Raw genomic sequence first — 25,204 nt, 5'->3', positions numbered from 1 at the left:
ATTGTAAACTGTGTAATCAAATATGCAAACGTTACCATATAGAACTCTGTGCCAAAAGGACATGGTCAGTCAGTTACTACGCAAATCACAATGTGTAAAAATCTCTGATTTCGTTTATTATTGTCAGTGTACTTTGAATTTGTATGGCTATTTGGATGCAATATTTTATTGTTATTTCCTCTGATCAGCCGAAACTGGTTGCAACCGTCCATTAGTCGCAACTCAAAGAGATTACACGCTGTCAAAAACCACGCGATCTGGGAGAATGACTGCGTGTGCATCGAACACATCCACGTGGTTATACCTGTATTTCGAAGGAATGTAACCTAGTTCCTGCTTGTTGCTCGAGTATATTTGGTGGTCGATGTATTGGTCGAAGTCAGAAATAAATATACCTTTTGGTTGATGTATGCAACTGGGTGGGTGCTATCTTTGCGTCATAGGTGTCATAGGTGTCACGGTGGTGAATATGGTTTTGAGCACGTGAATGTTTGTTTTGTGGAGTGTACTGTGTTTATTATTTAGGCGCAGTGTTGACAATTTGTGTTAGGGGAGTAGAAGCAGAATGGTTTTTTATTTCACCAGTAACGGTAATAGTTTTAAAAAAGATGAGCGTGATTTAAGATTGGATATTCTTCTGTTGCTTATGAAATTTTATATTTTTTCCAGTCGTGTCGCCGCCAGTGACTTTGTTTATGGGAATAGACAAATTTGAAAGTATGTACCTTTCATATTGGTCATTTTAATGTCTCACTCTGTTTTGTATGGACATGACGTATTGACTTATGTCGGGTATTTTTCTTGGCGACTACTTGTAATGTTGATGTTGTGGTCTAAAAGAAGAGTCTGGGCCGGTAACGGCATAAAGCCGGACAATGAAATACAAATAAAATCGAGAGTCGTACAGCAACTTATTATGTTGATAGGTTCATGGATGTTTAATACCACACCATTAATAATAGCATGTGCATATAGAAGCTTAGGACATGTAATGGACATTCGTTCGTGACATAAATTCATAGGAAAGAAAGGAAAGGGTGATCAGCTACGTAACTTAAACCATGTTTAATACTAGTCGCTGTGCGCATTCAGATATTTCACCAGGAAAACCTCTAGTGATCAAAAGTAAAGTTATAACGGCTGTTAACGTCTCATATTTACGACCGTGATGGGTTTCTCAGCGTTCGTCACGGTCGTTGCATTTATTCAGTTCAGTACCCGAGAGTTTACTTCAGGTTGCAGCAAATTTAGCGATAAAATAGACCTCTTTTGTCCATGGGCATTTTTTTTTTTTTTTTTTTTTGTACATGTGTAAAACATAGTTTTTTGATCTACAGCTTAGTTTAGTTTATCATCATCCTTTTCATCACGTATATGATATACGAATCGCCGTAATAGAGCACAGCATACCCATGGCAGAATTCTCTAAACTAAATTATAATAAATATAGAAATAACATTTTACGACATAATCGGTACAGTGAACAAATGTATTGCTGTTATAAATGCTGACTCAAGGAGTAAATAATGGTTTGACACACGTGCAGTACACCTTGAGAATAGTTAAAAGAGTGTACAAACAAAATATAAAATTTACAATGAGAACAACATGATTCAAGTGACAATGGACAAAATACAAATATTTGTTATTGATTTAGGAATTCAAGATATTCATCTCTGTTAAAAAAATTATTAAACAAGTAAATTTTTAGTGCTGATGTAAACTTTCACTCTTCTTGCCCATATTCCCTCAATGCAAATTGACAGAGCATTGTACAAGTTTATTCAATAATGACTCACATTTTCGAGGTTTTGTTATTCTTGCTCTTTCTACATGTGGATACTCACTGATACACATATTGTAGTTATGAAAATCCGAATTAATACAGGCACTGCTCTCATGTGTTGTTGTATACAGTACACTTGAATAAGTACCAAGATGATACTGTACTGTAAGTATTTTTAACTGCACAAATACAAACTTGGAACTAGTCTGTGGAGAGCTGTGTATAATAATTCTAATGACCGTCTTCTGTAATTTAATAATGTCTCAGGTGAGATGATGTTACATCCCAGAACATTATACCATAAGAAGCAATCAAATCGAAATAAGCAAGTACAGTGATCTTGAACATTGTGTACTACAAACTCTAGAAATTATACTCAGTTCAGAACATGCAGAATTGAATAATCTTTCCAGCTCAAGTCATAATCAATGTGCATACTCAAAAGTTTTGTAGTCCGAACTGTTGTAGCCCGAGGTGAAGGTTAAGTTGTAGGACATAATTTGGGTATGAGTTGGCGAAGGCAACAAATGTGTCATGACAATAACTTATTGTGGTGTTTTATACAGTGCTCGTTTTGTAGCTAGATACGGTTCCTGAAGTTTCTAATGCGTTTGACTGCATTGATAAAAGAAACCTCCCTTGCCAAACCCTCTATATTCCTGTGGGGACTCAGTACTTGTTAGATAAGTATGAGCAATTCTATGACAAAGCAGGTGCCATAGTGGTGGTTTGGTGTCTTTTGACGCTGTTAGGGAGTATTTTATTCTTTCTCTTCAGCATGTGCCAAGAACGGAAATACGGAAGCGTCCGATCCCGCCCGTCTGCTTTGACCCATGACGTCACAAATATGGCGGAAACAAAAACAAACACACACCTTTCCACAAGAAGCCTAGTGGCACTAACGGGACAAGCGCGGGAAATGGGGTGTTTTGGGTGGGGGGCAAACTAAATATAAACAAATTTAGACACCTTGCGTAGCTACAACGTGTAAGTGAAGACAGCCATGCGTGAATACCCACCCACCTCCCCAGGGGTCGTAACCCCTGCAACCCATAGAAGATAAAGATGCTTCAGTAGCTGGTTAATGTTTTTTGTCTTTAAAAAAAAAATCTCACGGGATAGAACGAACAGATCAGAAAGATAAATATAATAAACTAAAACAGAAATTGGAGGAAACAGATAATTAAAATAAGTAATAAGTGTTTTTAAATTTAAAAAAAAATCTCACGAGATAGAACGAACAGATCAGAAAAGTAAATAAAATAAGATAAAACAGAACTGGAGACAGCCACACTCAAACCAAACTCCGCGCCGTCATGACGTCACACACAACACCCTTACGTCACGGGTCAAAGCCGACGCGTGGGATCGGACGCTTCTGTTGACCCCCAAGAACATATTAATGAGATCCTAGATAGGAGGAAGGATAGCAACAGTTGTAAATTTTTAATCTGTTCATTGCAGAGTGATTGAGCTCTTCAGTAGCTATATTCATTGCTATATGAATAAAAGAACATAGTGAGAATCAGCCATTAAAATATAAATTAATACCAAATCACAACTGCATCAGCTTGTAAACTGTAGTTTTTGTAATGATAATTAAATGGACACCCTAGCTGCAAACAGGCGTTGATGTACTTCATTGGGGACATGTTGAAAATGTGTGCCCCGACCGGGACTCTAGCCCGGGATCTCCTGCTTACATGGCAGACGCTCTATCCATCTGAGCCACCGCGGGCACAGAGGATAGTGCTTCTGCAGGGACTTATCCCTTGCATGCTCCCCGTGAGATCCACATTCCCAACATGTCCACACCACTACATTCGTAATGCGCCTAATAGATGTTTGCCCGTCATACTCATTACTCGTGACAGATTAATCTACCAAGTCCCGTACGAGTTCGGGCATAGCGTGTGCGTTCGCACAAGAAGGTCAATGGCCGGGAAGCCATATTTTAACTATATATTTAATTATCATTTCGTTTCTAGCAAAGCTGCATGGTCATCCACGGTAACTGTTCTTTCGGGAACAGATACTACCGTCATATATAGTATGTAATTTTTGTACCTGTCGTATCCAACTTATGATGGCTCATAGGAAATAAAATCGTACATCACACTACTATACATTACAGACAATTAACTTTTAAAATGAGCTTTCTGCTTACAGTTCTGTGTAGCTAGCCTTGGCATGTGACATCAGTAGTAACTAGTGCCCTCTTTAAAAAGTATTCTTAAATGCTGAAATACTTTCAGTAATTATGTTAAAACCTGAAGGAAGACTCAATATGGGTGGCACAAAGCAAAATACTGATATTTGTTTTTGTAGAAAAACTAAACTCAATACTGGTATTAGTGCCCTTCTCAGGAAAGCTCAGTGTGTCTGGAATTGGTTGTAAATGCCTGTTTTCATTGTACTTGTGATGCTCGACTCTGTAATTACATTCCACCATCATATGCACAGCTGTCCTGGCTGTTTGCAGACACGTGCAGAGGTTGCCATGCCCTTTTATTGTCTGTACTGTCTTATCAACGAACACTGCCCCTCAAATCTCTCTTTGATCTTAATGCACCTATCTGAACGACATGGCTCCCATCAAAGCAAAATTCTTTCTATTCCACTCCATTGTTCAACCATTTTCTTGGGGTCCTTCTCAGCAGCAAAGATCTGACTCTGGGATTACCTCTCCTGCTTTATATTAGAGAACTGAATAATATCTCTCACTTCAGAAGATTGTTAATGACTAAAACATCATCATCATCACTGTTAGTGACATCTGCGGTAGTACAAGTACTGCAAGTATTATCTTTATTAGTTCATATTCAGTGTAATTTGTTTGCTCTGATGCTTCAGATACTCAAATCATTTTAATACTCATTGTCATGTTAAACTCTGTATGCGTGAAACCCTGATCGGATGTAAGAGAGGACCTGATGGGCCTAATCAGTTCAGATAAACATGTTATACATTATGGATACATATCCACCCATCTGCTTTGACCCATGACATCACAGATATGGCAGAAACGACCATCCACTACGACTGCAGTATGGCGCCTATGACTTCATTACATACACATGACAACAAACAAGAAAATACATCGAACAACCAACACACACACCTTTCACCAAAAAAAACTAAACAAACTAGCGGGACAAGCGTGGGAAATTGGGGGGTTTTGGGTGGGACAAACTAAATATAAACACATGCCACTACACCAAATGACAAAAAACACTAAAATAACGAGACTTCACAACCTTCCCAAATTCCACTACACATAAAATCCACTGGAATCGATCACTTCCCTTGAACTATATAGGTCAACAGCAACTACTGATACCACACTATAAATCTCAAAACTTTCACTACCACCACACTTAATCCTTTTAAAAAAAAAAAAAAAAAAAAGAAAAAACCACCTAGAAAATCAAAATTGCAATCGAACACTTCCCTTGACCTGTTATCCTCACAACATCTGCACATATAGCCGTCCCTGGTCAGAGACGCTGGAACTTTAGTAAGCCTCATTTCTTCACGACACACTGAATGCTTCACGACTTCAGCCAACAGGCCGAATAGCTGAAGATATTTTATTAGAGACAATGCACTGTCCCCCATCATCACTGACAAACAAAAACTGTTGACCTTGTCAGTCATGTCCGTACCTACCAAAGACATAAACAAAGCAGTTTACCAAAATTCATACGATGAACAGAAAAAAAAATACAATAACGTTGACATAACAAAACCAAAATCGTTAATTCACTGAAAAATGTTCTGCTGAAAGCACAGTCACCACCAATACCACACACATGCAATGCTACCACGCAAGTGAACCCCATATGCCACATAACATGCTACCCATAAACGCACCAACAGAGAGAACCGCCGACCGCAACAATACCCCACCTATAAACATGCTACACACGCAAACTAAACCAAAAACATCACGTAACACACAACATATAAACACACCACCAGAGAGCACCACCGATCACATCAAATGACACCTGCAAACACGCCACTCTCACAAACTAAACTTTGCGCCATCGTGACGTCACACACCACAACAGCCTTACGTCCACGGGTCAAAGGTGACGGATGGAATCGGACGCTTTAGTTGACCATTAATTCTTGCAACTTGGCTAACATTATCAAAAGTAACTTGCATGGTTGTCAAGTATGAACCATTGTTAAGATCTCAAGAAAGTGCAACATGCAAATTGAAATATAGATACTTATCACTCAGTGGAAAATCCAGGATGGAATGTAACAACAGTATGAAAAGGATAGTTGCTACTCACCATACAGCGAAGATGCTGAGTCAAAGACTGTCACAAAAACTTTTTTTTTTTTTACAAAAAAGTAAGTTTTTTAATGTTTTGTGACAGCCTCTGTGTTGTGCCTATCTGTGACTCAGCATCTCCGCTATGTGGTGAGTAGCAACTATCCTTTTCGTAATATAGATACTTGTTGTTGTTGTTGTGGTCTTCAGTCCTGAGACTGGTTTGATGCAGCTCTCCATCCTACTCCATCCTGTGCAAGCTTCTTCATCTCCCAGTACCTACTGCAACCTACATCCTTCTGAATCTGCTTAGTGTATTCATCTCTTGGTCTCCCCCTACAATTTTTACCCTTCACGCTGCCCTCCAATACTAAATTGGTGATCCCTTGATGCCTCAGAACATGTCCTACCAACCGACCCCTTCTTCTGGTCAAGTTGTGCCACAAACTCCTCTTCTCCCCAATCCTATTCAGTACCACCTCATTAGTTATGTGATCTACCCATCTAATCTTCAGCATTCTTCTGTAGCACCACATTTCGAAAGCTTCTATTCTCTTCTTGTCCAAACTATTTACCGTCCATGTTTCACTTCCATACATAGCTACACTCCATACAAATACTTTCAGAAGTGACTTCCTGACACTTAAATCTATACTCGATGTTAACAAATTTTTCTTGTTCAGAAATGCTTTCCTTTCCATTGCCAGTCTACATTTTATATCCTCTCTACTTCGACCATCATCAGTTATTTTGCTCCCCAAATAGCAAAACTCCTTTACTACTTTAAGTATCTAATTTCCTAATCTAATACCCTCAACGTCACCCGACTTAATTTGACTACATTCCATTATCCTCGTTTTGCTTTTGTTGATGTTCATCTTATATCCTCCCTTCAAGACACCATCCATTCCGTTCAACTGCTCTTCCAAGTCCTTTGTTGTCTCTGACAGAATTACAATGTCATCGGCGAACCTCAAAGTTATTATTTCTTCTCCATGGATTTTAATACCTACTCCGAATTTTTCTTTTGTTTCCTTTACTGCTTGCTCAATATACAGATTGAATAACATCGGGGAGAGGCTACAACCCTGTCTTACTCCCTTCCCAACCACTGCTTCCCTTTCATGCCCCTCGACTCTTATAACTGCCATCTGGTTTCTGTACAAATTGTAAATAGCCTTTCGCTCCCTGTATTTTACCCCTGCGACCTTTAGAATTTGAAAGAGAGTATTCCAGTCAACATTGTCAAAAGCTTTCTCTAAGTCTACAAATGCTAGAAACGTAGGTTTGCCTTTCCTTAATCTTTCTTCTAAGATAAGTCGTAAGGTTAGTATTGCCTCACGTGTTCCAGTATTTCTACGGAATCCAAACTGATCGTCCCCGAGGTCGGCTTCTACTAGTTTTTCCATTCGTCTGTAAAGAATTCGTGTTAGTATTTTGCAGCTGTGGCTTATTAAACTGATTGTTCGGTAATTCTCACATCTGTCAACACCTGCTTTCTTTGGGATTGGAATTATTATATTCTTCTTGAAGTCTGAGAGTATTTCGCCTGTTTCATACGTCTTGCTCACCAGATGGTAGAGTTTTGTCATGACTGGCTCTCCCAAGGCCGTCAGTAGTTCCAATGGAATGTTGTCTACTCCGGGAGCCTTGTTTCGACTCTGGTCTTTCAGTGCTCTGTCAAACTCTTCACGCAGTATCGTATCTCCCATTTCATCTTCATCTACATCCTCTTCCATTTCCATAATATTGTCCCCAAGTACATCGCCCTTGTATAGACCCTCTATATACTCCATCCACCTTTCTGCTTTCCCTTCTTTGCTTAGAACTGGGTTTCCATCTGAGCTCTTGATGTTCATACAAGTGGTTCTCTTCTCTCCAAAGGTCTCTTTAATTTTCCTGTAGGCAGTATCTATCTTACCCCTAGTGAGATAAGCTTCTACATCCTTACATTTGTCCTCTAGCAATCCCTGCTTAGCCATTTTGCACTTCCTGTTGATCTCATTTTTGAGACGTTTGTATTCCTTTTTGCCTGCTTCATTTACTGCATTTTTATATTTTCTCCTTTCATCAATTAAATTCAATATTTCTTCAGTTACCAAAGGATTTCTACTAGCCCTCGTCTTTTTACCTACTTGATCCTCTGCTGCCTTCACTACTTCATCCCTCAAAGCTACCCATGCTTCTTCTACTGTATTTCTTTCCCCCATTCCCGTCAATTGTTCCCTTATGCTCTCCCTGAAACTCTGTACAACCTCTGGTTCTTTCAGTTTATCCAGGACCCATCTCCTTAAATTCCCACCTTTTTGCAGTTTCTTCAGTTTTAATCTACATGTCATAACCAATAGATTGTGGTCAGAGTCCACATCTGCCCCTGGAAATGTCTTACAATTTAAAACCTGGTTCCTAAATCTCTGTCTTACCATTATATAATCTATCTGATACCTTTTAGTATCTCCAGGGTTCTTCCATGTATACAACCTTCTATCATGATTCTTAAACCAAGTGTTAGCTATGATTAAGTTGTGCTCTGTGCAAAATTCTACCAGGCGGCTTCCTCTTTCATTTCTTAACCCCAATCCATATTCACCTACTACGTTTCCTTCTCTCCCTTTTCCTACACTCGAATTCCAGTCACCCATGACTATTAAATTTTCGTCTCCCTTCACTATCTGAATAATTTCTTTTATTTCATCATACATTTCTTCAATTTCTTCGTCATGTGCAGAGCTAGTTGGCATATAAACTTGTACTACTGTAGTAGGTGTGGGCTTCGTATCTATCTTGGCCACAATAATGCGTTCATTAAGCTGTTTGTAGTAGCTTACCCGCGTTCCTATTTTCCTATTCATTATTAAACCTACTCCTGCATTATCCCTATTTGACTTTGTGTTTATAACCCTGTAGTCACCTGACCAGAAGTCTTGTTCCTCCTGCCACCGAACTTCACTAATTCCCACTATATCTAACTTTAACCTATCCATTTCCCTTTTCAAATTTTCTAACCTACCTGCCCGATTAAGGAACCTGACATTCCACGCTCCGATCCGTAGAACGCCAGTTTTCTTTCTCCTGATAATGACATCCTCTTGAGTAGTCCCCGCCCGGAGATCCGAATGGGGGACTATTTTACCTCCGGAATATTTTACCCAAGAGGAAGCCATCATCATTTAATCATACAGTAAAGCTGCATGCCCTCGGGAAAAATTACGGCCGTAGTTTCCCCTTGCTTTCAGCCGTTCGCAGTACCAGCACAGCAAGGCCGTTTTGGTTATTGTTACAAGGCCAGATCAGTCAATCATCCAGACTGTTGCCCTTGCAACTACTGAAAAGGCTGCTGCCCCTCTTCAGGAACCACACGTTTGTCTGGCCTCTCAACAGATACCCCTCCGTTGTGGTTGTACCTACGGTACGGCTATCTGTATCGCTGAGGCACGCAAGCCTCCCCACCAAAGGCAAGGTCCATGGTTCATGGGGGGGGGGGGGAATATAGATACTTATCACTGTTTATTATAGAAACATTTATGTAACTTGGTTTACTTTTCACAATACTACAGATGCATACACTCTGTGGCTACTGGAAAACTTAGTTCATAAGCTAAGAATTTTGTTCTCATTTCATGAGCCGTCACACAACACTGTGTCAGGCTGTACCTTTGAGGTATTGTGTGTCCTTCTTTGGACCTTTGAAAGCCCCTTATTTTTGCTAACCAGGTGGCTTTTGAGTAGCTCCCAAAATTTGGTGCTTCTCATTGTCGCCTGCTCATTGAGCAAGGTGGCGTAGGGAGGTCACTGATAGCAAAATATCTCGATTTCCTCAAGGCAATTAAAAAAAACTGCCGTCATCCCCTCTTTGCAGCAGCTTCAGTTGTGAGGTCGGATCAGGAGGACCATGCTATCAACAAGATGGGCAGCAATTTTTAACTATACCCTCCTCTTTAATGCCATATGCTTACAAAACTCAATCCCAAGCCTTCTCCCAGTTTACATTACATAACAAGCATTGCAATTGGGACATTGTAATTTCTATACTCCTGATTCATGGAGAAAATTAGTTTTATGTATATTAGTAGCTAACACATGACCAAGTTTAGTTTGAGTGATAATCTAAAATAACATAAGTGCAAGTATTGTTTCAAAAAAAAAATCCTATGGTGTGTTTACCCTGTGCTTGAAATTGGTGTGGAAGGTTCTCTACTTTCCTTGATCTAAGCACCAGGAAGTCACATACTGAGGTTTGTGGCATGGAAATGTAACTAGCAAGCTCAGTTTAACTGTTAGTTGTCTTTAATGCCAAGTGGTCAATGTGTGATTTATATACATAGAGTCATCTTGACTTGGACGTAATTTTTATATATATGGCTGATTCTCATTAAGTTCTTTTATTTGTGTAGCATTGAAGATAGCTACACAGTAGCTGAAATCAATCTCCAATTAACAGATTAAAGAGTTACGTCCAATGCTGCTCTGACTACTATCCTGTATGTTCTTCAGCTTGAAGTAATCTTTGCGAGATGAGGCTGTTTATTGTGCTTCAAGATCGAGTTTATATTGATGACTTAAGTACAAGAAAATGCGCAATGTTTTACCAAGAATGGGGAAATATTCAAGGATGTTGATATGGAAGTACCATACTATCTTCTAATAATTTTTCTTTGAGGTCACAAGAAATGATTGTATTTCTTTACAGAGGTGCTTGGCAGTGTGTGTGAGAAGGATAACAACAAATTCAGTTCAAATTTTGGGGTTAGTTGAACTCTTTGATACTGTTTCAACTTTCATCCTGTCTCCTTTCACACACAACCTAGATGTCAGGCTACACTACAGATCAGTATGTCACCACAGCCTACATTCCAAAAAATAGTATAGACCAGAACAGTTACTGTTAGTGTTCCATTCTCTTTATGATAAGATATATTGTGGGTTAAAGTTGACATACATTGTCAGTAGGTTCAGCTGCCTAATGTTTGTGTCATGTCTTATCACTGAATGCCCTCATTACACAAAACAGATTCCAGGCTCCCTATTTTCTCTTTGCTGGCCGGAGTGGCCGTGCGGTTCTAGGCGCTACAGTCTGGAGCCGAGCGACCGCTACGGTCGCAGGTTCGAATCCTGCCTCGGGCATGGATGTGTGTGATGTCCTTAGGTTAGTTAGGTTTAATTAGTTCTAAGTTCTAGGCGACTGATGACCTCAGAAGTTAAGTCGCATAGTGATCAGAACCATTTGAACGATTTATTTTCTCTTTGTTTTTGATACTCCAAAGAATGAGCATATTACATACGTAAGTAATACTGGTATGGTGACTGATGACCTCAGATGTTAAGTCCCATTGTGATTAGAGCCATTTGAACTAATACTGGTATGTCCCTAAGGAATACGCCATAAAATGTATCCAGTTCACAGTTCAGTTTACTTTGTGACCGCTCTTGACTTAATAAACTTTGTAATACAATAGCAGAAATGCTCAAAACATTACATTAACATATACTCTGTACTATTTTAGATTGCTGTCTAGTAAACATTGTGCTTTAGCAGATGTAAGCCAAAATAGAGGGGGTCTCTGTTTAGGAATTTTGGAAATGGTTGTGCACAACTTTTGCCAAAAACTGATTTTTTAATTAAAAAAAAAAAAAAGAAGCAAAAACTATCAGTAGATGGGTATATGATCACAACACGCCATGTTCCACCTCCGTAGCTACGTGGTCAGTGGGGGTGAGTGCCATGTGGAGGACCTGGTTTCAATTCCCAGTACTGCTAGGGATTTTTCCTTTGTGGGAAGACTGGAGCTGGGTGCCAGGTGAGTGGTGTGCTGACCCCCACTCCCCTCCATACGCATATAATGATGCGCTTGGTGGGGGATGACATGGCAGTCCGTTGGAACCAATGGATACAGCAGGGCCTGTGGACAGAGAGTTATGTGAAAAACAACTGTCCATTTTCTCAATATTTTAGTTATGAATTACCCTTTTGTTATTACTACGAGGTGCGACAATAAAGTAATGAGACTGATGTGAAAAAAATGGTGCTTACTGTTTTAGTCAAGTTTAGTGTTGTCTCCTTCAAAGTAGTTCCCTTCTTATTGCACACAGTTTTTCCAGTGCTTCTGCCATTGATGGTAACATATCTGGAACTCATCTTCTGTAATATCCTCCAAGATCCTCATCACAGCTTTTTGGACATCTTGTGTTGTTTGAAAATGGTGTCCCTTGACCTCCGTTTTGACTTTTGGAAATAGAAAAAAGTCGCACTGAGCGATATCTGGTGAATAAGGTGGCTGTGGTAGTACTGAAATTTCTTTTGAGGTAAAAAATTGCTGTACTGACAGCAGTATGGCATGGTGCATTATCGTGGTGCAGAATCCAATTATCAGCAATGTAGCACAGTCATGAAGAACTCTTTTACGAAGTCTTTCTAAAATTTCTTTGTAGTAATATTGGTTAACTGTTTGTCCAGGAGGCACCCACTCTTTGTGAACAATTCCCTTGGAAACAAAGATGCACACAGGCATGCATTTTACTTTTGACTTTGACACGCGAGCTTTTTTTTTTGGTCTGGGTGATCCCTTTGAGCACCACTGCCAACTTTGGCTTTTTGTCTCTGGATCGTACTGAAAAAAACCGGGTGATCCCTTTGAGCACCATTGCCAACTTTGGCTTTTTGTCTCTGGATCGTACTGAAAAAAACCAACTTTCAACACCAGTGATAATATGGCTCAGCAATTCTGGATTGATTTCCGTTTGCTCTAACAGATCGGCTGCCACATTTTTTCATGTTTCTCGCTGTTGTGGTGCAAGATTTTTGGGGACCATTTTTGTACAAATCTTTCTCATACCAAGATCTTCAGTTATTATTAGACGAACCATTTCTTGATTGATGTTCAGTTCTTCTGCAATCATTTTCATGGATAATCTTCAATCAGATCGTACGAGTTCATGCACTCTGGCCAAGTTGACATCTGTCCGTGAGGTTGATGGTTGTCCACTGCGGTCTTCATCTTCAACATTCGTTCTGCCTTCACTAAACATTTTATGCCAACAAAAAACTTGAGCTCTTGACATAACCTCCTCTCCAAAAGCCTTCTGAAGTTGTCGTCGCGTTTTTACCCAATTTAACGCAAAAATAAATGGCATACCGTTGCACAATATTATGCAGTTCCATTTCCATGATGAGAGACACAAACGTGTTAACTTATTACAGCACAACTCACAACAGAGCAGTTGCGTCAATGTGCCGCTTGGACTAGAAGCAGCTTATAGACCAAGGTCAAAGATATTGTGCCTACACAAGCCTGCAGGGTTGCCACATCTTGCAAAGAAAAGCAGTCTCTTAACTTTGTCGCAACTCATATATATAAACCTTTTCATCCATAGGTCAGTCATTTTTAAAAGCCTGTACTCGCCAGTTCCAAAGTGACATTGTACCTACGTCAGGATTATGAGCCAACAGAAATTAGTCATACCTTACTTGCTGCTTACAGTTCCTGCCTACCTGTCGTAAAGCCAGTGATGTAGTTTTAAAAAACCTCCCGTATGAAGCATTGCCAAATCTATATTCCATTCTTCCAAACATTGCAACAAAAAGTTTCACTGTCTTCCCCTCACCCTTCTACTCTGGTCCTCTTCACTGCACTCCTCCCCTCTCCCTTGCTTTACTTTCCCCTCTTTCCTTCCACTTCCCCCTCTTCTTTCTGCACCCTTCATTTTTCTTATGCAGGGTCTTAATACTTTGGAGACTGGCCACTTAGAAGACTACTGGGGATAGTGAACTGGCAGTTTATGCAGTTATATAAAGGCTTACTGGCACATATGTAATTGATTCGAGATTAATACACACTAAAAAAGAACCAAGCTTCATGCTTTATTTTTTATTCTTACTTTTGTTCTTTGACAAATTGTGAATGCTAAAATAATGATAATATAGTCATCCTACCACAAAAAAGGGCAAGGTGGAGTGGAGATAGTTAGTGTGTATTGTTGGGACAATGTTTTTTCCCACATTATGACTGATGTTATTTTTTGTTTGTTATGTTTTTATTTGGGGGGAGAGTTGCGCACGTGTAATTTTCTTTGAGATTTGGTATCACCACTGTTGCGGAAGTAGTTTCCTATGAGTTTTGTGGGTTGGGTTGTTACATAAAATTCATAATTATTAGTTGATACTGGTGGGTATCACGGAGTGAGCTGTTATTTTGGTCAGGTCACATTTTCAATGATAGTCATTGCCTGTTGACCTCATGAGCTTCGGTTGAGCAATATAGATCAAGGGAAATTTCCAGTACCAGGTTTTGAAGGTACGTTTGGGTTCATGGTATCATGGACTTCTTTTGAGCTATATAGATCAAGCGAAATTTTCAATGCCAGTTTTTTATTTTTTTTATTTGCACTGTTTATTGCTGAGTATATATGTGCTTGACTGTTCTATTAGTATAAGTTATGGTATGTCATTATTAGGATTGTTGTACAATTAGTTTGACACCACCCAAAATCTTCCAAATACTCAAGTGCATGCAGTGCTGTGGGCATCCCCTGTGGTGAAAGCTGCCCTCATTGCTATCAAATTGAACATCTTCACATTGTAAAACTGCAGAAACGACACTGACTCACACAGACCACGAAGTGATTCTGTAACTGGATTCCCTTCTGTATCTAACTGGAAACTGTCCTGATTGATAAGAGTCACAGTGTACTGTTGCCAGTACATGACAGGAGGTAGGCAGAATGACTGTTGAAGTATTGTGTCAGCAAGTTACAGACATCCAACAGTTTGCCCAAAATTTCATGAAATGATCTTTAGGGGAAAATTTTAAGTTTAAGTTACACATTTAAGATGTTTATTATTACTTTTTTCAAAGACTGTATTATCTAATTATATCAGAATTTTTATATTTGCTTTTAAAGAATATGACATAGATGCATGTAGGGTAAAGATGCATGTGAGAGGAAAGCAATTGTACTATAAACAAATTACAAAATGCTTATTTGAGTAAAGCTCGAACAGACTAGAGTAGAGTTGTCTCCAAACTGAATTTTTCTGTCAGTTATATTTGTCATCTTAAACATGAGATAGCTAAACCTAGCGATACGAGACATGTCCAGAAAGTAAGTACTGTTTTGGGGAAAACACCACAGAGAAACGTTTTTAATTTTTTTTATTTTTATTTATTTATTTATTTATTATTTTTTTTTTACAAGAAAGAGTGTTTCTGAAGATTTTTTCCTACATAGTTGCCACATTGTTCAGACATCTGTCATAATGTGAAACCTTGCCTATGTCCTCTTCATAGAAAGATACCGTCAGTGAAGACAGCCACTGCTGAGCCCTGTTTTATGCATCATCATTGTTGTCAAAATGCCTTACTAAAAAATCACACTTTGAATCCAAGCACAAGTGATAGAAGGTGTGAGATCGGAGCAGTACGGCAGGTGATCAGACTGCTCCCACCTGAATTGTTAACCAAGGTTTTTAGTGACACCAGCAGAATGAGGACGTGCATGACCATAAAGCATTACAATGCCTTGATTGAGCATTTCATGCCCTTTGTTTTGAATTGTACACCGTAGCTTTCTTGATGTATCACACCGCACTGATGGTTTCACCTCTGAGAAGGAACTCAATAAGCAGAATGCTGCCCTGTGTCACTGAACACAGTGGCCATATTCTTTTTTTGCCAACAGTGTTGTTTTGAATTTTAGATTTTTGGGAAATCGAGAGTGCCTCCATTGTGACATGACAAACCCAAGTTTTGTCATCGGTCGCAATTCTGTTTTTGAATTCATGTCCCTTGCCACTGTATTGGGTTAGAAATGTCGGAGCATCGCCAAGTCAGTTCATCTTGTGGACAACCGTAAGCATTTTTGTAACCCAATAGGAGCACAATTTGTGAAAATTTAAGTGATTTGAGGCAATTTCAGGCCGAACTGTTTTTGAAGTTTGTGGAAACTCATCACAAAGCATTCTTATCCACTTTGTGCTTCGTCACGAACATTAGTTTGACCATCATTTAATTGTTTCACCCACTTTCTCACCATTCCATGGATCGTTACATTTTTCGCCACAAATCTGTACAAGTTGGTAATGAATTTCAGCTGGTTGAATATTCTTTGCAACCAGAAACAGTATTACAGAATGCACTTCACAGTTGGCAGGTTCAGAGATTGTTTTTAACATTTTGAACAATTACTAACAAACATAAACACAACACTATCTGGCTGTAAAGGGGTAAGTGGAAAGACAGTGAATCAGAGACACAAGTGCGAATATGCTAACTGTGATGCTAGTGCTGTAGTGGCAGTAGAGCGAAACTGTACTTACTTTCTGGACATGCCTTGTATTAACTATCCTTGTGGCACTTGCTAAGTTTACAAGATTCATGACTTTGAAGCAGATTTCCTTCTTGTACTAAATAAAAAAATGCCATTTCAATAGCAAATATTGTATTTTTGTTTTTCAGATGAAGACCTCATCAAATGGGGATGGCCAGAAGATGTGTGGTTTCATGTTGACAAGGTTTCATCTGCCCATGTGTACCTAAGACTCCACCCTGTAAGATATTCCACATACTATGTGACGTAATGGAAATGATGTATCTATGAGCACTGCTTTGAAACCACTGAGGTGCATATACTATCTTGAAATATGTCTTTTATGACACATGTTCTTCAGCATAAGGGGTCTTAATTTTTCTCTAATGTAACTATTGGCAGTGAAAAATTTATGGTGATTTTCCACTTATGAAATTGATCTCAGCAACCTTCCTGTAGTGGAGAAAAATTTATTTTATGAAGTGTGAAGTGATTTGGACCCAGTGGGTTACACATGTGCTGTATTGATTACACTTTCAGTATTGCCAAAATGCTCAGCAGTGTTAGATGATGAAAATGTTAAGGGAGGGCTGTTGTCAGAAAAAATAGTTAATGGTACCTAAGTAGACCAAAACAGTTTTAAATGTAGGATTATCAACCTCTCTTTCTTGTGTGTATGTCATCTCTTCTCATCATTTCATGTTAGTCTTTTTGAGTGAAGAGTGAGAGAATAATCTTTATGGACCATTGTATGCTGAGCTTCCCTCATTTATTTTTCAGTGTACAGTTTCATATACAAATTAAGAGCGTGTTAGGTATTCATCAGCTTATTTAACATCAGTATGGAGAAGACAACAGTAAGAGACAAAATCACAGATTTGATCCTTAATGTAGGCACTTTTGGACCAATGTAGTAAAAGCCTTTAAAAAAATCAGAATAACAAAAAAAGTAATTCTACCAATGTGAAAATAACAAAGCTGAGAGGAAGCCAAGGAAATGACTAGAAACTGGTAGTTACTAGAATGGAGAGATAAGGATTGACAAAGAGAGACTGGCTCTTAGAGCACCATCCATATTATGCTTTTTCACAGTACTTGTGAAATGGAGCCACGAAATGAAGTTCAGGATTAATTTATGTTTATGAAATAAATAAGGATGGAATGAGCATGGCAATAATTTGTTCAAATATTAAAGTAGCAATAGAATAGTCTGCAAGGTTAAGAAGATTAAGAAGTAAGGTGACAATGATGCTATCATAGGACATTGTACTTAGAACAACTTTTTTTCCCTTAATGCCAAAATGGAAAATTTAGTTAAAACTTTTCATTCAAGTGGGAACTAATATATCCCACGTGTTATGAACTTTAAATGCACTTGGTTGGTAAGTTAATGGCTGCTCTTACAGCTTTTTATTGTGCTTGTAATTGTATAAATGAACTGATCTTGTGAACTATATTCCAATTAAGAAAAATATTTGATGTTAGTGAAGAACCGTTTATAGATGATTTAAACATGGGCATAAAATGTGACATAAGTAAATTTGCATCTACATCTATATATATTCTGCAAACCACTGTGAGGTGCGTGACGAGGGTACATTCCATTGTACCAGACATTAGGGTTCCTTCCTGTTCCATTCACGTATGGAGTGTGGGAAGAATGATGCCACTGTGTGTGCAGTAATTATTCTAATCTTATCCTCATGATCTCTATGTGCGCAATATGAGGGGATTGTAGTAGATTCCTAGAGTAATCATTTAAAGTTGGTTCTCGACACTTCATTAATACACTTTCTTGAGATGGTTTACATTATCTTCAACAGTCTTACAGTTCAGGATTAAATGAACCTTTGACCATTCGCACTGCCCTCCTCTGTATATGTTCAATATTCCTTGTTAGTCCTATCTATGTCCCACGCCCTATCTGGTATGGATCTTGCATATTTTAGCAATATTCTAGACCCAGTTACATGAGTGACTGATGATAGACTGACTGCACTTCCACAGTACTCTACCAATAAACTGGAGTTCGATTTCATATCCCTACAAAGTGCTACAATGAGGTATTTGTATGAGTTGGTTAATTCCAAATGTGACTCATTGATATAGTCGTAGACTGCTATTTTTTTTATGTGGACAATTTTACAATTCTGAACATTTAAAGCAAGTTGCCACTTTTTGCACACTTTGAAATCTTATTACGATCTGATGATCTTTCAGACAATACTGCATTATAGATTAACTGCAGCATCTGCAAAAAGATTGTGGTTATTATTGTCTGCAAGGTCTCTAATATTCAACATGAACAGCAAGGGTCCTATCACACTTCCCTGGGGCACACCTGAAATTACTTCTACCTCTGATGATGACTCTCCATCCAAGATAACATGCTGCATCTCCCCTGCCAAAAAGACCTCAATCCGATCACAAACTTCACTTGGTACCCCATTGATAATAATTTTGACAATAAGTGTAGGTGTGGTATTGAGTCAAATACTTTTCGGAAATCAAGAAATACAGCATCTACCTCTTTGCCTTGATCCAAAATTTTCGGTGTCATGTGAGAAAAATAGGAGTTTTACATGATCGATGTTTTTGAAATACATGCTGGTTGGCATTGAGGTGGTCATTCTGTTCAAGGTACCTCATTATGTGTGAACTCTGAATATGCTCTAAGATTCTACAGCAAATCCATGTCAAGGATATTGGACAGCAGTTTTGTGGATCACTTCTACTACCCTCGTTATAGACAGGTCTGACCTGTGCTTTTTCCAAGAGCTGGATACAGTTTTTTGTTCGAGGGATCTATGATGGATTATAGTTGGAAGGAGATGAGTCTGGTGGGCAATAGAAGGATCCAGCTATCATTTTATCCCCACCCACTGGTACTGAGTCTTGTCCAAACAATAGTCTTGTCCAGACAGTCTCATCAGTTTCTATCTCAGTGGATTTTATCTTCTTGTCTGTTGTGACAAATACACCACCTCCATCTCACGTTTGTGTATCCTTTCGATATACACTTAAATTTTCCCCAAAAGTCTCACTGCTACCAATTTTAGGTTATAACCAGCTTTCTCTACCTAGTATTATGTGAGCTTCACTGCTTTTCGTGAGCACTTCAAACTCTGCCACTTTTTTGCGAATGCTTCAGCAGTTTACCATTAGGATTTTAATACTGTCAACTGTGGGGGGCATTTCTCTCGAACTTACACTGATACTTCTGAGTGTCCTACAGCTGTCATTACCCACACACATTCAGCTACCTGAATAGCAGCCTCTGATGTGTAGTGCACACCTGACCTATTTAAGGGCACCGCACAGTTCTTGATCCTATGGCACAAGTCCAGGAAGTTGCAGTCTAGCTTTCCACAGAACTTTCAATGTCTCTGGTTCAGTCCTTCCACTCGACTCAGAATGAGAGGGCCACGATCAGTTCGGAGAACAATGCTGGAAATTGTGAGCTTTGTTGAAACTCTACGTGCAAGGCTGGTCTTCTCAGCCTTCTCTACCAGTCGCTGGAATGACCCGAGAATGACCTTGGAGCCCAGACAACAGACATCGTTTGCTCCAACATGTGCCAAAATCTGCAGTTGGTTGCACCCTGTTCTGTCAGTGGCTTTCGAAATAGCCTTTTCAACATGTTAATTGAGACCCCAGACATACACACTGAGTGCACCTGGTATCCTTTCCTGCTTTCCTGTCCCTTGCTGCCATTTCCCTGGGGGATACCATTATTTGCTGTACATTTGAACTGCTACCCTTTTGTGTTTGCATCCTCCTGACACCGGACAAAACAGATTTAGTTTCAGTGAAAGAACCTCAAACTTGTTGGTCAGGGCGATCGGTATGAAAGACCCTGAGTCCTCCATAGTTCCTGCCCAACATGTACAGGATGCCTAGATATACCACTGACACACTGCTCATAGTCAAGTGAACAGGTAATGACAGATCCTGTACTTCTGCAGAGCAGACAGCATACAGGAGCGGATAGTACCTGATGGTTCAGGTATCACAGGTACACAACTCCTGGGAGCTCTTCCAACACACTGATTCGCAGCAGCTGCCTATCATTAGACAGTAGTCAGGGCGATTGCCAGCTGCTGACAAGCTTCAACCAACTCATCCCATGTTTGAGAACAGCATTCACAGTGGGGCTGCATTTTGGCTGGCCCAGTATGTGTTACAGGACAGTGAATAAATAACTTTAAACTAATCCTGCTGATTATCTTTTCACCTGTTGACCTAAAAAAAAGTATTAATTCTCTTTAAGAACTGAAGCAAATACACAAAATGATACTTCTAACAAGATAACTGAAAAGCTTGTGGTGAAAATTAATGGTTTCTCTAAACTTTTTGAGGTTAATTATAGTCTATAGCAAACTCGAAAATAAAGTTAATTTACAATAAATGTAGATAATATATAGAAATACTCCTCTTTAAGGGAAAACTAGATGTAACACAATATGTTAGATAGAAAACCCGCTACAGTAACTAAAACTCAAATGATGACACTCTGCAAATTGCTTGTAGATTATGCAGAGGACAGTGATAGCTTCAGAAAATTCTCAAAACTGTATGTTTATTTGCATTTATATACAACAAATTCAGATTATTCTTTTATGTGAACTGATAACCACAAACACTGATTTGCCATTAAATAAATTACGTATCCAAAACACTCGTACTGGTAACTTTTGAAAATATAGTTTTGTAAGTGTCCGACAATTCTCAAACTAACCTATTTCTCATGTAATTGTACAATGAAATTAGAGAATGATTGATGTGAATGACGATCAGCTTACTTTTCTCAAAAATTTTAAAAGAGCACAATTAAATTTAAGCCTGAAATTGACAATAACAGTACTGGTTTATTGCAGCACTTGCAAATATTTGAAATTTCAAAATATATCACAATACAGAGTGGTATAATAAATGAAAGATTTGCAGAAGCAGTGTGAACTGTAAAATATGCAAATCTAGAACTTTAAATCAGCATACGATCCTGTAAATGCGGTCTCACATAAGGGAAAATTCCTAAGTCAGTTTTTATTTATAAATAAACATGCATATTGCATGGATTTTTCACCAAGCTGATTTTGTACATACTTTTACACTGGCAATCCGAAGAAGAACACTGCAGTTTAAGTTTATCTCGATCAAAATTGCTAGAATGTGCAGCACCAACAAAGCACATTTTCTGCCTGTTGCAGCTAACAATGTTACATACAATCAAATTATAATGTATTTCATATGTGTTGGTCTTTGTTTTTGATTATCACGTGCAAATCTCTATTGTGTGTGTATAGATGGGTTGAGGGGACAGTCAGTAGCTTTATTCGTCTCCATGGAAACTTAAAGAGTGCTGTTAATCTATATGTTGAAGGTTGTTTGGTAGCTGTCACCAGTTGGCAATCTTAATTAGTAAATTGAAGTTTGAGAACAAGTATATAGTGCTGTTGTGTTAAAAATATATACAACAAACTTGAGAACTTCATGAAATTATAAGATGAAATTTAGGACATTTTCCGTATTGAAACAGAGACTAGAAATATGCTGGAAGGGGAACAGAGGAGTGAAATTTGTGAATTATTGCCCCTAGAAATAGTTCTGTAGAACCACAGTATTTGAGGGTGACGACAATGACAGTGATAATGATGATAAAGACTGATTGCTCTATTTTTGGTAAAGGTAAACCCCTTGTGACAGAAATGTTTCAGGAAGTTTGTTTCAGATTAATATATTTTCTTGTTTTTACATTGTTTGCAATCGTTTCAAAAACAATAACCAGCAAGGATGTTATTGAAGACTTGGTGAAATCGTAAAAAGTAAATGCAGTTGTTGGTCAATAACAAGTAGATGAGTATAGTTGTGTAAAATATCAGGCCTAATGCAGTAGTGTCATACAGCTGATAACTATAAACACTATACGTGAAACAGCTATTTGCAATAATTCTGCTGCTTTCCACATTTTACAAGAATATAATTGATACACCTTCACTCATGAAGTGTACAATTTCAGAGAGCATGTGTCCATAAAATTCACAGGTCCGCTTATAGAGGCCACGTGCGTCAGCCCCCTGGCACTGTCTGGTGAGCCACCAAAGAAACAGCATAATTTAAGTGATCGCAAATGAGTGCTTGGCCTATTCTTTATGCTGATTGTCCAGCAATTGTTTTTAGTGCTGCACACAACCTGTATCTTACGTGTTGTTGTATAAACTACTATGTTCCTTAAATGGTGCTTGTTCTTGTTACAACAAACTTGGTGACGAGCTCCGTGTGTTGGTATCAGTGCTAAAAGAGCCGCCAAATATCTCGCTGGAAGAAATACTCCAACATCTCATGTCCCAGGAGCGAGCTTTCGCGGAACAACAGCAGGCTCTCACTGCCGCTCTCAGCCAAGTGGTGTCTGCGTGTTCGGGGCAGGTTACTCTCCTGTCAGTGCAACATTTGCCCTTCTCGTCTTATGATGGATCGGCTGAAGATTGGGGTTTCTATGAGACACAGTTATACCAACATTTCCAGATTTTTTGCATGGGCACTGCAAACCTGTGTACGGCATCCTTTCTTTCCTGGCTTTCACCACACATGTATCAGGTGTTATGCCAACTTGCGCCTTTGCAAAAACCGGCCAGCTTATCATTCGGTGATATGTGCAAGCTTGTCTTAGCATATTACTTTGACAGAACACATGTCACTGCAATGCGTGTAGAATTTTACCATTCTGAGAAACGCCCAAACCAGTCTTTCAAAGCCTGGGCTGCAGAATTAGACGGATTGAGATGTCGTCATAAATTTGTCACTAGTACCCATCACGAATCCTATGCTGATCACATGGTCCATGATTTTATTATTCGTCTGACTCCAGACAGAGAAGTCTGTGAAAAAGCACTTCAACATGAGAATCCGACACTTACAAATGTGCTCAATATGGAACCAGTGCATTGAAGTGTCATGGGCCACAGGCAATCAGATTGCTGTGTCTGTGGGGAGGTATTGGAAGTTGCTCAGTCAATCCCTGCTAGGCATGCTGAAAGTGTACAGAATTGCAGTGGTACAACCTTCAACTTAGCATAACAAGGGGCAGTGTCGATTACGTCAATGGCAGCAACGGGCCCCGGCACAGCAGTGGCTGCATCCCTCCTTCTGTCTCACTCATACTGCTTCGTCTAACATGAGCATGCTGTGTGCCCCAAGCATTGGGCAGTTTGCAGCAAGTGTTGGAAGAAGGGCGACATTGTGTTGGTGTGTAACAGCTCTTCAGACGTAGCGGACACGGTAATACTGATGGACGTAAACGGTATCTCTACAATGAATGTTTCCCCGAATAAATTGCTTTTGCTTATGTGTGTTTAATAAACTGCTAAAAATGCAAGTGGACACAGGAAGTGCTGTGACTTTAGCAAATGCACAAATGCATGTGGAATTGGGCTCCCCTCTCCTCACACAGAATTCACTCAAGTTGTTTAGCTGCAATAAATGGCAGATTCTGATCCTAGATCAGTTCTCCGCTCCTGTGTCTTAGAAATCTGTTGTTCACACTCTCACCTTTGTTTTTGTGGATAATTCCCATACCACAGACCCATTCCGGTTAGATGCGTTCAGTGCTTTCAGTTTCTCCATTGCCAATGAAGTAAATTTAGTGAGAGATCAAGTTCCATATCAGCATGTGGAGGCCATCGGCTCTGAGCTTTTGTCACTGTTTTCCACTGGGCTTAGTTGTACTGCCAGTTTTCAGGCCAATATTACCATGAAAAAGTCTGTCCGACCTCGTTTTTCTGGGCGCAGCAGGTACTTGTCGCATTTCGCAACTCTGTCAAGACCAAATTAAACTGATGTCGCTCGATGACATTCAGTTTATTTCTTCCAGTCATTGGGCTGCACCACTGTTCGTTGTTAGTGCCACAATTGATGCACAGTCTGTGATGGATAGATACCCTTTGCCCAGCCCTGACTAGTTGATTGCAAAATTATCAAAATTATCGGGCGGCCACAACTTTTCCAAGATTAATTTGTCAGAAGTGTACCTCCAGCTCACTTTGGATTAGTCCACTATGCACCTTCACGTTGTCAGTACACTATTGGCCTACATCAATATCATTCAGCATTGTCATTGGTGTTTCCTGTGACTCATAATCTCAGTGATTTGAGAGATCAGTGTTTTTCCCGTGGCACCAGTGCTTTTTTTTCTGTACCCTGTATTTTTCTGTACCTAGTATTTTTTGTGTATGTATGTATGTATGTATGTATGTGGTTTTCCTACCCCTGGAAGTGAAGAGTGATGTACCTTCACTCATGAGGCATGCGTTTTCAGAGGGCACATGTCCATACAATGCACAACACCTGGGTCGGCCCCTGGCGTGCTCTGATGAGCCGCCAGAAACATCATTATTTAAGTAATCACAAATGAGTGCTTGGTCTATTCTTTACACTGTATTACTGTTGTCCAGTCAATGTGTTCAGTTCTATGTACAATGTAGAATTTGACATGTACTTGTAACTTGATACAATAATGTGTGGTATGCATGCCACCAAAGATAATTGTGTAATGATGACAGGTAGGAAGGTGAAAAATTTACACTGCAGGACAAAAATCTTTGATCACACATCACAACTGTGGATTTGTGGTTAAAAAAAAGGGATTTTGTTTTGAATATTTAGCACACCCCTATTCTGATAATAATACAAGAATAAATAGGAAAAAAGTAAGCACCTTTGTTGTGTATTTGACTGGTTGTTCACACAGAGGAATGCTGATGAGTATCTGCAGGAGCTTGATGTGACCTTACCTAAGGTGGTTCTGTTCGAATAGGCCTCATTCCTTCAGCTGT

At 39.2% G+C, this 25,204-nt stretch overlaps 1 protein-coding gene across 1 annotated transcript in view; it reads left to right on the top strand.

The window, feature by feature from the left end:
* The first annotated feature begins 429 nt into the window (after positions 1 to 429).
* Positions 430 to 25,204, top strand: part of LOC126263071 (coiled-coil domain-containing protein 25) — a 61,665-nt gene continuing 36,890 nt past the window's right edge. The window contains exons 1-3 of the mRNA XM_049960057.1: positions 430 to 590; positions 670 to 717; positions 16,523 to 16,614. Of these exons, the coding sequence (XP_049816014.1) occupies positions 566 to 590; positions 670 to 717; positions 16,523 to 16,614 (165 nt within the window). The 5' untranslated portion in view covers positions 430 to 565. The remainder of the gene's footprint in view (positions 591 to 669; positions 718 to 16,522; positions 16,615 to 25,204) is intronic.

The sequence above is a fragment of the Schistocerca nitens genome, chromosome 6, assembly GCF_023898315.1.
Source record: "Schistocerca nitens isolate TAMUIC-IGC-003100 chromosome 6, iqSchNite1.1, whole genome shotgun sequence".
Taxonomy (NCBI): Eukaryota; Metazoa; Arthropoda; class Insecta; order Orthoptera; family Acrididae; genus Schistocerca; species Schistocerca nitens.
This window is presented reverse-complemented; position numbering and strand designations above follow the sequence as displayed.